At 41.4% G+C, this 15969-nt stretch overlaps 1 protein-coding gene across 3 annotated transcripts in view; it reads left to right on the top strand.

Moving 5' to 3' along the window:
- The first annotated feature begins 244 nt into the window (after positions 1-244).
- Positions 245-15969, top strand: part of TPD52L1 (TPD52 like 1) — a 36312-nt gene continuing 20587 nt past the window's right edge. For all 3 annotated transcript variants that reach the window (XM_065888597.1, XM_065888596.1, XM_065888595.1), the window contains exons 1-2: positions 245-358; positions 9928-10076. In XM_065888597.1, the coding sequence (XP_065744669.1) occupies positions 311-358; positions 9928-10076 (197 nt within the window). In that variant the 5' untranslated portion in view covers positions 245-310. The remainder of the gene's footprint in view (positions 359-9927; positions 10077-15969) is intronic.

The following is a 15969-nucleotide window of genomic DNA, read 5'->3' as shown; positions in this document are numbered from 1 at the left end:
TTGCGGTACGCGGGCCTCTCACTGTTGTGGCCTCTCCCATTGCGGAGCACAGGCTCAGGACACACAGGCTCAGCGGCCATGGCTCATGGGCCCAGCCGCTCCGCGGCATGTGGGATCTTCCCAGACAGGGGCACGAACCCGTGTCTCCTGCATCGGCAGGCGGACTCTCAACCACTGCGCCACCAGGGAAGCCCTAAATTCATTTTTTAACTTGCATTATGTTTTGCCAATCTTACCTAAAGGTTTGTTGGAGACTGAACCACTGCAAGGAAGAGATGAAGACACAGTAGCCAGTGCTGACTTCCCTAGCATGCTCTCTGAGGAGGAAAAAGAAGAATTAAAGGCAGAACTAGTTCAGGTATGTTTAGTAATCTTCTTATTGTTGCTACGTCTATCTCCAAATCCTGAGAATTATTGTTAGTTGATATAAGTTGCATATTACAATTATGTTGTCTTCCATTTAATAAGATTTAATAAGTGATATATTGTAAGGTGATTCATTTTTCTGAGGTATTTTTGTCTTCCATTTAATAAGATTTAATAAGTGATATATTGTAAGATGATTCATTTTTCTGAGGTATTTTTGTGATGCTAATTGTCCATTATCCATTGGTGGCCATGGGAAAACAAACGGTTATGCTGCTTGAGCAACGATAATTAGTTGTAAATATGCACCTCTTACTCTTTTTAGTCTCACAATGCTATGGGGACAATGAATCACTTACAAACCTTATGGAATTCCTTCAAGACCTTGGTACAGGCGCAAGCTGCCTTTGAAGAGCAGTTGTTGTTTGAGGTCAGCAGCTTAGCTCAACAAATACTGTGAAAGGATTTATGTTTATAATGAAAACTTCATTCATAGAAACAACTGAATTTGTTAAGTTGATGTGCTCTTTTTCAGAAGAATAAAGCTCCGGTGGTAGAGAGGGAAGCTATGATGACTTTAGGCTTCATTAGAGCTTGTGTAGTTGCCATGGGCATCTGGACCTAGAGATAAGGAGGGTGCCTGGCTTGTCGTGAAGACAACTCTTTGTTCAAGCCATTTGTTCGTAGCACCCACTACATACACTTTGCTACCTCTTAAATACTTTGCTAGGGAGCGTTTACATCGTAGGAGGAAAGGGCAGGAGAAGGGAGCTTCTCAAGTAGAAGAAGCAGTAAGGCAAGAGGGGAAGAGGCCAGCATTCCTCCCCATTTGAATCCCTGGCCCAGAGAGTAGGAAGCTCCTGGTCCAGCTGGAATCAAGGCTTGTCTTCTTCCTCTGGCCTCTTCTACAGGCTGGAGACACAGCTTTAAATTAAGCTTCACCCCGCTGTGTCCACCCCAGACTCTCCAAGCTCTAAGGTTCTGATAGTGTGTGTTTATGACAGCTCATAATAATACTAAAGACATTTCAGGTGCTTTCGTAAGACACACCCTAGAATAACCTCATGATAAAATGAAGGAGCAGCTTGTTCTTCTAGTACAGCAGAAATTATGTTAGTAAGGACAGTGCCTCAGATCAAATAGCCTGGTTCTTTAGCTGGACCTGTCTGTGGCCACTGATCCAGAGCCACCTCGTTTATTTCAGATTGGCTACACCTGCCAGAGTGCAGGGACCAAAGTCAACCTAAACAGAGAATATCTGAGCTCCACGTTTTCTTAGGGCCTGGAATCCTGGATTATGACTTGTTCCTGTCAATTGTGTTGACAAAAGTTATATTCTGCAGACTGTCATCAGCTAACTGATTCTAAACTGAAATTTAACTCCTTCACTGTTATCATCCAAGTTTAAGTTCATACACAACCTCTGTAACAGACCAACTTTTATAAAATGACTTGATTTTTCTCAGTTCTGGGATTACTGGGATATATATATACACACACACACACACACACACACGTACATACATCTGTGTTTTTTGTGTGCCTGCATGCTGTATTTTCTAAACTTTCAACAATGAGCAAGTATTATGTTTATAATCAAGAAACAGTAAGCCTTGGTTCTCAATGGATGCCCCCATGAATATAAAAAACCAGTGTTTTCACACATTCTTGTCTCATTTGGCCACATTAATGACCCTCCAGTGTGTCTCATTCCTACGACTTTTTGAGCCTGACTTCTGAAAATAACACCAGACTCCTTATTACTTTTTCACGTTACCAGGATTCATGTTTTCATCCTTTAGGATGCATTAGCCTCCATGCTTCCTGTCTCTTATTTCTGGATTCCTCAGGGGTGGAGAAGCACCATGTCTTGCCAAAGGTAGCAGTGTAACCTCCAGGGGCACTGGGCACAGCTGTTTGCCTCAGGCCCAGCAAAAAGCAAAGGAGGGGATCTTTCCTATTTTTCCTCTTCACATTTCCATTTCTTCTCCCTCCATCTATGTCACCTCTGCTTTCTGCTCATTATTCTCTTAAATCCACTTTCTCTGCCCTTTCACAGCGTATGTGAGCACACACACACACCACAAATTAGGTTCTTTCATATCACACATGCATTCAGATTACCGTAAATGCTAGGGTTTAATTGCATCAAGGACATCTCAGCAGTCCCACGGCTGGCCCTATGAAGAACTGAGACGTCGTGCAGACAGCTCAGCTTCTCTGCCTCAATTCTCCACAGATATTCCTCTGGGGCCCCTGGTCATAAGCAACCCCTCTCTGTTTGAGGGAAGATCCTACTGGGTCTGTTAGGCACTTGGGTAACAGGACACCTCACACGTCAGCCTGTTAGACTGCTTTTGCATCAGGCAGTCAGTTGTGGCTGTGATCCAAAGCAAGAGCTTCGTGTAGGAGGACTTCTTATGTCTGATTGCTTTGCTTAGAGGGGTCTTGGGGTGTTCCAGGCACCCGCTCTCCTCTTCTGTACACTCCTCTCCCTCGTTTCCTCAGATTCTCCTTCTGTTTGCTGACTGTGCTGGATCCCCGCCCCAGGGCTTTACCCTGCACTGTTTTGTGGTCTGTATTCTCATGAGGGCGCCCTTAGACTTCAGGCGAGCCTGTAACCCCACTCAGCCGCACAGCCAGCGCACTGTTGTGCTGACCAAGTGCTGGCAGAAGACCTGTCCTTGTGGGGAGAGACATAAAATAAGCCAGTATTGTCCAAGGGGCTACATCTTAGCCGAGGTCTGCATCTTAAAAGAGGAATCTGTCGTTAACACAGTTCAGTCTCGAGTTTATTATTATGTTCACGCAATAAGTGTGTTTTTAAAAGTTCCTTCAATGCGGGGCCAATATCACTTCTGATCTGGTGCAGTAGTTTGTGCACAGAAGGTGCACAATTAAGATTTATAATTAACTTGAATCATAGCACCAGCAAACATTTATATTTGTCAATACTGGAAGGAGAATATTTTTTTTTTTTTACAAATCTTGTCAATATATAAAGAAATATTATTTTGTTTCAGATATTTGTTCTCATTAGTCTTATTACCAGCTGCTCCTAACATCTTTTCTGAGGTTTTTATGCATCTATTCTGTGGGTTGTCTTTTCCATTCTCCCTTTTTAGATAAACTTGCTCAATATTTCTGTGCTACTAACATCCCACTCCCACTTTCATTTCGCTAAGCTGCATTTGATGCTCAGTATTCTGTAATGTGGCTTGCCTTTTGAAAAGGATGAAGTGTTAGCATTAGAACCATAAATTTATGATTATATAACAATCAGGTACTGCCAATGTCCCCTAGATAAAATGACTCAAGAAAAATGGGCATTAATAGGAGTAGGAAAAATACCAGACAGCATCATCAAATAGACAGTGGCTGTTGCTCAGTGTGTCGTTCCCCAAGAAAAGCACACAGTGCCCTCAAGCCACCCGTCTCTTAGCCTTTCCAAAGAAGTGCCCTAAGCTCTTCCTTCCTCTCTCAGTTTTTTTCCTTCAAGACTTTCATTTTTTCTGGACTGAGCTAGTGAACAACTAAAGTCTTCACAACCAATACTGTCTTATTGTAACACCCCTCTGTGTTAATCAGGGTTCTGCAGAGAAGCAGAACCAATAGGATATATATATATGTATATAGAAAGAGATTTATTATAAGGACTTAGCTGATTGTGTAGCTCCAGTCTGAAGGCCTAGGAAGAGGCAATGTTACAGTTTGAATCTGAAGGCAGGAAAAAACAAAAAAACAACAAGACAAAACAGTGGCCCATCTCAAAAGCAGACAGGCAGATAGAGTTCCTTTTTACTCAAGGGAGGGTCAGCCTTTTTGTTCTATATAGGTCTTCAACTGATTAGATGAGGCCCACCCACTTGGGGAGAGCAACCTGCTTTACTCAGTCTGCTAATTCAAATGTTAATCTCATGCAGACTAACCCTCACAGACACACCCAGAATAATGTTTGACCAAATGTCTGGGCACCCCATGGCCTGTCACACCCTCCCAGATATTATTTGAATTTGAATTTGAATTCTTCCATATTCTTAGCCAAGGCAGGAGTAAACCAGGAGAAGTGGCAGGACTTGAAGCAGTGTGTACAAGAGACCAAATGCTCTTACTCCTAAACATCATACTGATACTTAATAGTTTATAAAAGTATTTCTTTTTCTGGATTTAAGTTAGATATTTTATGTAATATAGCAGATTAAATAGAAAAGTAAGTTTTCAATCTTCTAGTATAAATTTCATATTGAAGCTAACTCATTACTTAATTTATAATTTTTTTCATTTTTTTATTGAAATAAATTGGCATAACATAAAATTATTTTAAATTGAACCATTCAATGGCATTTAGAAACTTACAGTGTTGTGTAACTACCACCTCTGTCCAGCCCCAAAACATTTTAATTGTCCCAAAAGGGAACCCCATACCCACTAAGCAGTTGCTTCCCATTTCTCTTTCTTCTCTGCAGCCATCAGCCTGCATTCTGTCTCTATGGATTAGATATTTCATGTAAATGGAATCATACAGTATGTGACCTTTAGTGGCTGGCTTTATTTCACTTAGCCTAGTGTTTTTGAGGTTCACCTGTGTTGTAGCTTATATCAGTACTTCATTCATTTTTACCACTGAATAATATTCCATTTTATGTATATACTGCAATTTGTTTATCCATTCGTCCTTTGATGAATATTTGGGTTGTTTTCACCTTTTGGCTATTGTGAGTAGTGCTGTTTTGAGCATGCATATACATGTATTTATTTGAGTACCTGTTCTCAATTCTTTGGAGAATATGCCTAGGAGCAGGAGTGCTGTGTCATATGGTAATTCCATGTTTAACTTTTTGAGAAACTGAGAGACTGTTTTCCGCAGTGGCTGAACCATTTTTCATTCCCACCAGCAATGAACAAGGGTTTCAATTTCTCCACATCCTCACCAACACTTTCATTCCTATTCATTCATATCTGAGTAATCAAGTTGAAATATCTAATCTTGTGCATAAATATTTATCCTATAAGAAGATCTTCTGGGCTTCCCTGGTGGCGCGGTGGTTGGGAGTCCGCCTGCCGATGCAGGGGACGCGGGTTCGTGCCCCGGTCCGGGAAGATCCCACATGCCGCGGAGCGGCTGGGCCCGTGAGCCATGGCCGCTGAGCCTGCGGGTCCGGAGCCTGTGCTCCGCAATGGGAGAGGCCACAACGGTGAGAGGCCCGCGTACCACAAAAAAAAAAAAAAAAAAATATCTTCTAAGGGGTCAAGAAACCAAAGAACCAGACTATCAGTTTCTAGTGAAGATATGATTAATTTAAAATTAAAGGGGAAAGGATATCTTAAATACTTTAATTGATGATTTACCTGCACTCCAGCTCATTCCAAAACGAATTTGATATGGCTACAGAGGTACTTACAATGTAGAATTTGCATACTACCTGCATCAGAATAACTGGGGGTGCTTGTTAAAAAATATATGTAGGCTGGCCTCACCAAATTTGAGATATCAGAATCTTAGGGCATTAAAAGGGGCCTACTTCTGGAATCTGTATTTTAAATGTGCTCTCTGAGTGACTTTTATATAAACTGAAATTGAGAACCACTGGTGTAACTAGGCCAAAAATTCTCATTAGTCAAATAAGTGAATGAATCTCACCAGGATTGTCATTTAAACCATTTGTGATTAAAGGCCTTTCTGCTGTGTCAGGACTCTCTGCTCTGCTGAGAGAGATGAGATTGGCCATTTTCAGTCTGGCATGTTAATGTAATTTAAGATTATCTGTTTTTTCACCCTCTGGGTTTTGCTTCATAGATATTTTGGCATATATTTAGATCACTGATAAATAAATGAAAGCTTTAAGAAGTGTGAGCCTTACATTTTATTGAAATGGTGAGACTTTCATTATAGAACCTGATAATAGACCCAACAGAGTAACTGAGTTCATGTTTCCATCATTAGAAGTTTTTTCTCTACAAATGCCTTTTAATGTATGCTTCGATTTTTAAATTATTAGGTGTGGAATTTTATCTTTCTTTAGGATGTTGTTTGGTAAATTGGTCACTTCAATGTTTCTATCACTTTTTGGGATTGTGGATTTCATTAGGAAATTGTGAATACTTTACCCACTCCTCCCACCCCCAAATAACTAAAAATATCTTACTGTCCCCCATAGTTTTGAATAAATTTCTGGGGTTCCATAGATATAAGATTGAGAATACCAAGTTGTTTAAACCTCTTTCTTCTTCTCTACATCTTTAATTTCTTTTTGCAAGTTAAAAAACTTCCCATTAATTTTGTTACAAGTTGGAAACTACAGTAATACCTGATATATGTACAAAACCAGATTCCTAGTCATTTCAGTCACCCAAACTGAAAGAAAGCCAAAAAGGTCTTTCTAATACAGAATAAAAGGCTGAAATGAAGCCCACATATTTTCTATGGTAAAAGAGATAGAGATACAACCTTGAGAAATCTTAGGCAGCAAACTAAATGCAGAAGAACACATTGACAAAGATGAAAAAGTGGAATATAACATGAGAACAAAACGATAGAAGGGTTTGACTTTAAAATGACAGTGTCTGGGCTTCCCTGGTGGCGCAGTGGTTCAGAGTCCGCCTGCCGATGCAGGGGACACGGGTTCGTGACCCGGTCTGGGAAGATCCCACATGCCACGGAGCGGCTGGGCCCATGAGCCATGGCCGCTGGACCTGCGCGTCCGGAGCCTGTGCTCCGCAACGGGAGAGGCCACAACAGTGAGAGCCCTGCGTACCGCCAAAAAAAAAAAATAAATAAATGACAGTATGTTCTCATTTAATGGAAAGACTAAAAACATAATCCCCTTTGGTGGTCCCTACGTACACTCCTTTTGCAGTAATGAGTATATGTCTGCATACTGAAGACTCTTGCTCATCAAGAAAAGACAGGGTGCTATTGATTATAACATGTTTATGGAAGGTGAAATTCATTTCAGAAAGATTTCCATGAACATATAAGAAATGTTCCATAACCATAAAAAAAATGGATAATGTTAGATTACTAGGACATTTTGCTGATATTAAAAGCTCCAAGATATTGTTCTTTTCTACTAGATTATTTAAGATGCTTGATTCAGTATTTCTACCTGTTTTGCTTAAGTGATTTTTTGTGAATATGAAGGTTTACAATGCTATTTTTGTCTGTTCACCATTGCGGTAAAATCTTCCTTGCTCTAATAAAAAGGACTAATTTTTGCAAAGCTAACTGTCATTGTTGAGATGTGTTTTTTAGCAGCTACGTCTCTGGTGACCCAAGGAACACATTTGCAAGATGACTGACAGGGTTAGTGATGCTCCTTGTGGTCAGAAGTAGAGTGACACTTAGAATGTAAATGAGACACAGATCTCCATTAAAAAATATAATAATCTCGTAAAGTGTCAGGCACTTTTTTTTTTTTTACCTCTGTGCATGTGGGATACTAAGGGAGTACTATTGATTCTCTTCTGGCTTCACAAAGAAAGTCACAAATATTTATACTTTTCAGAAAACCAAGATGTAAATTTAAGCAATATTACCAGGGCAATATGTTACAGAGTGTGACAATAGAATAAAGTATGATAACTGGAATCAAAGACTTTGAGGAGGTTCAAAATTATTTTCACAAAATATAGCAATGCTCTCTAAAATCTGGGTATTTTACAGAACTCCTTTGTTAGAAATTAGATTTGCAAGAGCAAGTTTTTCATGACTTATTTATTTTATAACAGGAAGTTTATACCTTTTGATCCCCTTCACCCATTTCACCCACCCCCCTCCCTTGCCTCTGGCAACCACCAGTCTATTCTCTTTATCTGTGGGGTTGGTGGTTTTTTTAAGATTCCACATATAAATGAGATCATACAGTCATATGGTATTTGTCTTTCTCTGTCTGACTTCTTTTACTTAGCATATTGCCTTCAAGGTCCATTCATGTTTTAAATGGCAAGATTTCCTTCGTTTTAAAATGGCTGAATAATATTTCTGTATGTGTGTGTGTGTGTGTATGTGTGTGTATGTAAAATATCTTCTTTATCCATTTATCTATCAATGGACACTTAGGTTATTTCCATATCTTAGCTATTGTTAATAATGCTGCAATGAACATGTGGGGGGTACATGTATCTTTTCTGAGCTAGTGTTTTTATTTTCTTTGGATAAATCCTCAGAAGTGGAATTCCTGGATCATATGAGAGTTCTATTTGTAATTTTTAAAAGAATCTCCATACTCTTTTCCATAGTGTCCAAGAGCAGTTTTATGATGCTGGAGAGATTTACTGTTCTGCTAACACAGGGGAAACAGGAGATACATCAGTACAAAGACTTCTACATGAATGTTAATATTAGCTTTAGTTGCATTAGCCAAACCCAAATATCCTTCAGTAGTTGAATAGAAAACAAACTGTGGTAGATCCATACAATGGAGTACTACTCTGCAGAAAAAAAGGAAAAGCCATTGATGATGCAGCAACATGGATGAATCAAATGATTTCAAATTATTATATTGAGTGAACAAAGTCAGGCAAGAATGAGTTCATACTGTATAGTTCAATTTATATTAAATTCCAGAAAATACAAACTAAACTCCAGTGAAAGATCAGTGACTGCCTGGGTGAGGGAAGAGAAAAGGGAGGGAGGAATTAACAAAGAAGAACCAGAAAACTTTTGGAGGTGATGATTTCTTTACTATGTTGATTAAGGCGATGACTTCAAAGGAGTATACATATATCAAAACTTACAGATTGGACGCTTTATGTGTGTACAGTTTATTGTATGTTAACTACATGTCAATTAAGATTGTTAAAAAGAAAAATCAATACAAATCACTCCCTTGCATACATCCTCTCCTCCCTTGTTCATTCTCTCCTGAGGCACCACCTTGGCAAACCACAACATATGCTAGGTATGGTTGGCAAAAAATAAACAACACTGACTAATAACACTTTAAAAGAACTTGTTAGGCATAGACTACAAAAACAGTCTTTTCAAAAATTATATCTATGTATAATTTTAGAAAAACGTTTGGATGATGAGAAACCAAAAAAATTAAGCAGTGGCTGTTTCCTAGTAGATTACACATGATTTTTATTTTCTTTACATTTTGCTGTATGAGTGAATTTTTTTTTTTTTTTTTTGCAGTACATGGGCTTCTCACTGTTGTGGCCTCTCCCGTTGCGGAGCACAGGCTCCGGACGCGCAGGCTCAGCGGCCATGGCTAACGGGCCCAGCCGCTCTGCGGCATGTGGGACCCTCCCGGACCAGGGCACGAACCCGTGTCCCCTGCATCGGCAGGCGGACTCTCAACCACTGCGCCACCAGGGAAGCCCCTGTATGAGTGAATTTTTTACAAGGAGTAGTGATTTCTTTTAGAATTATTAAAGCTAAAAAAATCTACTTTCATTTTTAAATATTAGACGGTCTTCTCTACAGGACGTGTTTGCTAAGGCCACGCACCGGGCTATGTAAACAAGAGGGCGCAGAGGCTGCTTTGGAGCACCGAGGGCACCCGTGTGTGTTTCAGCTGGTCTGACCTCTTTCCCCACCATTTCCCCTCCTACCTGTAGCTAGAAGACGAAATTACAACATTACGACAAGTTTTATCAGCGAAAGAAAGGCGTCTGGTTGAGATAAAACAAAAACTCGGCCTGAACTTGATGAATGAATTAAAACAGAACTTCAGCAGAAGCTGGCATGACGTGCAGACCACTACGGCGTAAGTATATGTTTTTCTTAAAAAAAATTCACTCAGCCTGCTCTCTTGCCTCTTCAGTTTTTTCCCCATGAGGCTGATTTCATACTGGTGGCTAGGGAAAAATATTTCCTCCAGAAGTAAAATAAGGAAATATGAACAATCATTAATATGTTGCATGATGCAGACTCTATAAAGTAGCTTCATGAAATAAAACTTTGTTCACCAACACTCTGTTTTCACTTAGACTACTTTTATGGAGTTTTACAGTTTAAAGTTCTTTCTCTTCATTTTATATATATATATATTTTTTAACATTTGTTAAATATATACTTTTTCCTTATGTTTTTTCATAAAATTCTAAATCCTCAGAATACTTGGCATTCAGTGCATATTTTGAGTTACTATCAAAAATGGTTGACAGCTTTAAAAACTGTACAGACTTTTGGTCCATTTACATGAAAAGAAAAGTTTGTACCTCTCATGTTTGGGGGTGTGCTTTTATCCCCACTACTCTAGGGAATGTTAGAACTGGGTTAAGGCCTCATGAAATGATAGAATATATTGGTTTCTGCCCCTGGTTTCTGGCACAGAGCTCCCAAAACCCTTATAATTTCCTACACCAGGAGCATCTTTTGTTCTAACATTTGCATTTTGACCCTTGTTCCTGACACAGAGTTCCTAGATCCCTTGGAATTTCCTGGGTGATAGCAGTATCCTTGGTTCTAATGAGGTGACTTTTGGTGGACTCCTGGATGAGGGCTGGTCACCAGAAAGACCAAGCCATTATTAGAAGCTTGGAACTGTCAGTCCCACACCCCCGTTCTCTAGAGAGGGAAAAGGAGCTGGAAGTGATCTATCATGCCTACATGATGAAGCTTCCATAGAAATCTCAAAAATATGGGGTTTGGAGAGCTTTAGGGTTGCTGAACACATGGAGGTGCCGGGAGGGTGGCGTGCCAGGAGAGAGAATGGAAGCTCGGTACCCATCCCCACATGCCTCTTCCATCTGGTTGTACATCTGTATCTTTTATCATATCATTTTTACAATAAATCGGTAACCCAGTAAGAAACCTGTTTTCCTGAGTTCTGTGAGGCACTCTAGCAAATTAATTGAACTCAAGGAGGAGGTTGTGGGAACCTCTGATTTATAGCCCACTGGTCAGAAGCACTGGTGATAATCTGGACTTGCGATTGGCATCTGGAGTGAGGTGAGTGGGGGGCAGTCTTGTGGGGCTGAGCCCTTAACCTGTGGGATCTGACTCGATCTCCAGGTAGATAGTGTCAGAATTGAGTTAAATTGTAGGACGCCCAGCTGGTGTCACAGAATTGCTTGGTGTGTGAAAACGCCCCCATAGCTGATGTCAGAAGTATTGTGAGTCTGATAGTAATGTGAGAGTAAAGGAGAAACACAGGAGAAGCAAGTTTTTCTTACTTAGACCAACAGAAATGTTTTTCAGCTTTGCCGTTATCTTCCTGTCTGATGTTAGGCAAGGTACAGAATAGGTTTGGGTATTCTACAATCATGCTTTCATGGCGTTACTTTTTAAACTATGTGAAATATTTAACTATTGTGGTACTTCTCTAATGATTTAAAATATTTTGCTTGCCAGGGGGTCTTGTGCCAAAGCGAAGAAGGTGCCCGCATCATAATGCGATTGTGCTTCCTTTTGTGTGTTGGGAGCTGGGGGCCGATGGAGAAACCACAGAAGCTTCCTATCCCTTGACCCCAGATTCCACCATCAAGAAATTTTTGTCTTTGTGTTATGCATTTTCTTCCCTAGTATTCCTCCTTGGAAGGTAAAGATATTACATTGCTAGTATCTAAGTGGGAAACAATTTTTCTCTTTGCTGGTACTTTTCTCCCAGGTGTAGAGGGGCCTGGTAGTAAGAAAAGGTACCCATGATAGAGAGCAATTATTTCAGTTTGGCTGGGGGCCAACTTTGCCTGCTGGTTACTGAGAACTAAGATCTAAGACCTTAGCGAAGATACCCTTTGCATGAGGAGTTAGATCTAAGAGGAGCCTGACGTCTCCACACTGTGGTTCCCTTAGTGTCCATGTAAAGGGGAATGTTCTCTCCAGCTCTAAAAGCCTAGCAATTCTATCTGCATCTGTGCATGTGCACCCCGTGGGCTCATCCAGAAAGGGTAAGGACACAGTCCAGAGTAGGGCAGGATGGAGCCAGGGAGCCCATCAGTGTCTCTCCAGAGGTTAACCAACCTTCCCCAACCTGATGATTTGGAAGAAGATAAGAAACTACACACTGATGTTTATCAATTTAAAAAATATATATCGGGCTTCCCTGGTGGCGCAGTGGTTGAGAGTCCGCCTGCCGATGCAGGGGACACGGGTTCGTGCCCCGGTCTGGGAAGATCCCACATGCCGCGGAGCGGCTGGGCCCGTGAGCCGTGGCCGCTGGGCCTGCGCGTCCGGAGCCTGTGCTCCGCAACGGGAGAGACCACAGAAATGAGAGGCCCGCGTACCACAAAAGAAAAAAAAATATATATATATGTATATCTCGCCAACACCATATGAACAATCTCTTGAAAATTCAGGATAGCTGGATTTTAGGCACTAAACTAAATGAGCTTATCTGTCAGTAGTTTTGCTTTTTGTCTTTGCACTTTGGTGGCCTATACCAATTAATGGCCCTGATAGGGTGAGGCCGAGCCATCTCTAATTCCCTGGGTCTGGTGGCCTCTGTATTTAATCCAGGTCTGGGCTTTCTTGTCACTTGATCTGAACTTCCTTCTGGGGTGTCAGAACCAGGCAGGATCTTTCTGCTTGGGCTCCCTGACCACACTGCAAGGATAAGAGAACCCAATGGAGGGAGGGCAATTCTGGCTCTTCTGTTGCTGAGAGGAGGGAGGGAGCAGCGAATATCTGAGCAGAGGATGTGGCCAGTTTGTTCTGGGTCTGCCAGGGCAGGCGGCGGGGGGGAGTGAGGGGAATGGGTCATGGTTTCCTGAGACATGGAATTAGAGCAGGCAAGTTCAAGGAAGGCTCGTAGCCTCTTTGCACACTGGAGAATGTATAGTTTCTTGTTTTCCCACGTTTGAAAAAACCAATTGGTTTTATAGTCAGGCAGTACACTTAGTATCAAGCTTTTTGTTGAATGAGTAGAACAGAGTTATTCCCTGGGGTTATCGAGTTTAAAGTCGTGGTCAGGAAAACAGTTCTGTTTTTGTTTATTTTACAAGTTTTTACAAGTAACCGGTTAAAAGCTAAGTGTGACAGGGTTGTAACGGCAAATCCAGGGTATTGTAGGGGACGTAAAGCAGGGGATGGAACCTTGCCTGGGGTCTCAGGGAAGCTTTTTTGAGTAAGATGTCTAAGCAGAACTCTGGAGGATGATTTGGAGTTTAATCCGGCCACGGCGGGCAGGAGGGACGTCCTGGGGGACGCACAGGCACAGCCTGGTTGAGGCTGGCAGAGAAGACTCCTTCTCCTAAGGAAAATCCATCCAATTACTTAGGCTTGTTGAGATGGTGGGGAGAAGGGGCCGGGGCTTGTGGCATCTGTTTATAACAGAGTTATTCTTTATCCACAGGCAATAGAAAGCTGTTAGGGGGGTCCTGACAGTTTGTTTACCCAACAAGTGTTAGTGAGTGTCTGCTATTAGGCATTATTACCCAGGGGCTAATCTAAGCCCTCAGGATACAGGATTCAACAAGATGGACAAAGTTCCTAATCTATGAATGTTGAAAGGGAAAAGGGCATGAAACAAGCAGCAAACAAATGAGGATCTGTCGGGACGCTATGATGAAGACAGCATAGGTTGAGGTACTAGAGAGTGACTTGCCGGAGAGGGTGGAAGCTGCTTTGATGGGTCCCTGACAGGGAAATCCTGTCCTGGGAGGTTTCTTTGAGCTGAGACCTGAATGACAGAAAGATATGACCTTGTGAGGATCTGGGGAAGAGCTTTTAGGCTGAGGAAAAAATTGCCACAAGGACACTGAGGCAAGACCTAGCTTTACAGGTTTCAGGAAGCAGAGGAAAGGGCTGTGTCTGGAGTGTAGTGAGAGGAGCTTGAGGTCAGAGCCTCTGGGGCCTCCCAGGCCAAGGCGAGGAGTGAGGATTTTATTCCAAGAGCTTTGGATGCCGTTGGAGAATTTGCAGCAGGAAGTGACTTGTTCTAATTCACCTTTTAAAAAGAACGTTCTGGTTGGTTTTTGTAATATTGATTGTGAAGAGGCAGGAATGGAAACCAGAAAATCATTTATAAGTCTGTTGCAGTGGCCCAGGTTGTCGTGATGGAGAGTCATGAGCAGAGAGGGGACAGGATCTGGAGGTCGACCCAATGGGACTTCCCAGTGGTTTGGATGTGGGGGGTTGAGGGAAATAGAGGGATCAAATGTGACATTAGGTCTCTGACTTGGGCTGCTGGGTGAATACCGAGACTGGTTACAGCAGTGGGGATTTAGCATTGTGGTTAACCTGGTGGGCTGCGGACTCCAACCAATTGCCTGGTTTGAAATCTAGGTCCCCTGCCTCCACGAAATGAGATCGTATTAGTACCTATCATAGGTAGTGAGGATTCAATGAGCGCAGAACAGTGTCTGATACTTTGTAGGCCTGTTTGCTCTTCTAGGAAACAGGTCTGGTGAGGACACCCAAGAATTCTGCTTTGGCTGTGCGCAGTCTGAGATGTCCAGTAGATAAATAAGTTGATATATTGAGAGGGCAACTCGGAGGAAAAGTCAGGGATGGAAATGGACATTTGAGAGTCATCTACATATTGATGCATTGAAAGTTGCAGACCTAGATGAGATTTCCTCAGAGATTAGTTAATAAATACAGATGATCGTGGACTCACTAACCTTTAGGAATGATGTGAACTTTCCTTTGTAAAGAAGAATAAATCTCTTTCTTAAGAGGGAGGCATGAGTCTATCAGCAGCATAATTTCAGGAGAGCATCTTGGCTGCTGAGGGAAAGGGAAAAGTCTTAATCATATGTTGGGGGGAGGGGGGGCAGACAGAAAAGCAGAATCTATTTTTCCCTTGAATATTTAAATCCCTGCTATTAGTGTCCATGATACCCATTCTAGAACAATATCTGTACCTCATACAATGAAATTTTGATGTGGGGGAATGATGAACTGGGGTAAGGTTAGATTGGATAGAATTAGATTTCAAAGCACCAAAAAGAATCTCAGCTGTCAGAGTATTGCAGGTATCCCAGAGGCAATACTTTGCATACTGATTAAGCAATCATGACCTATTTAGTTTGATTTATAATGAAAAGAAAATCTGTGATATGTTAATGAAAGATCTTGGCATATTTTAGTCTGTGGTAGGATTCAAATTGGAATAGGACCAGATGAGTAGGAGTAACTACACCGCAGACTGAAGTTATCTCCTTTATAGAAAGATAACCATACAGTAGTAGGTCAAGAGGCTATCTGTGTCCCTGGGTTTGTCTTTGCTGCTGTTTTTGTCATAGTTTTTTATTTGCCCTGATTTTGGAGAATCTAAGAACACTCACAAAAAATTCCCCCCACCCTCATCCTTTGAAGCTTTTTAATGTTTTTAGGCTTCAAGGAAGCATGGGGGAGGTGGGCGGCTTTGGGGTGAAGAGGTGGGGAGACCACTGGAGGAGAAATTGAATCTCTTCTGGAAACAGAAGGAAAAGGAATTTGTAAGCTTGATGTCGTGGTGGGCTGTTAAAACTGATATGCTGCATTTTAGTGAGTGTTCAGCCTTTGCTAACCTGTGAAATTGCCCACCAATAAACACTGAGTTGTATCATAGAACAAATGGCAGGTCTACAAAGGGGATAAGGTTGTGGAATGGAATTTAAACCATTCCATCTTTTCAGAAAACTTAATAACTTCATCCTATATACAGAGGAGTAAAACTAACATTCAGCATTAAAAAAAAAAAAAAGCACAGTGCTTGAAAATTGAAGCTCAAT

The sequence above is a fragment of the Phocoena phocoena genome, chromosome 12 (assembly GCF_963924675.1).
Source record: "Phocoena phocoena chromosome 12, mPhoPho1.1, whole genome shotgun sequence".
Classification (NCBI taxonomy): domain Eukaryota; kingdom Metazoa; phylum Chordata; class Mammalia; order Artiodactyla; family Phocoenidae; genus Phocoena; species Phocoena phocoena.
This window is presented reverse-complemented; position numbering and strand designations above follow the sequence as displayed.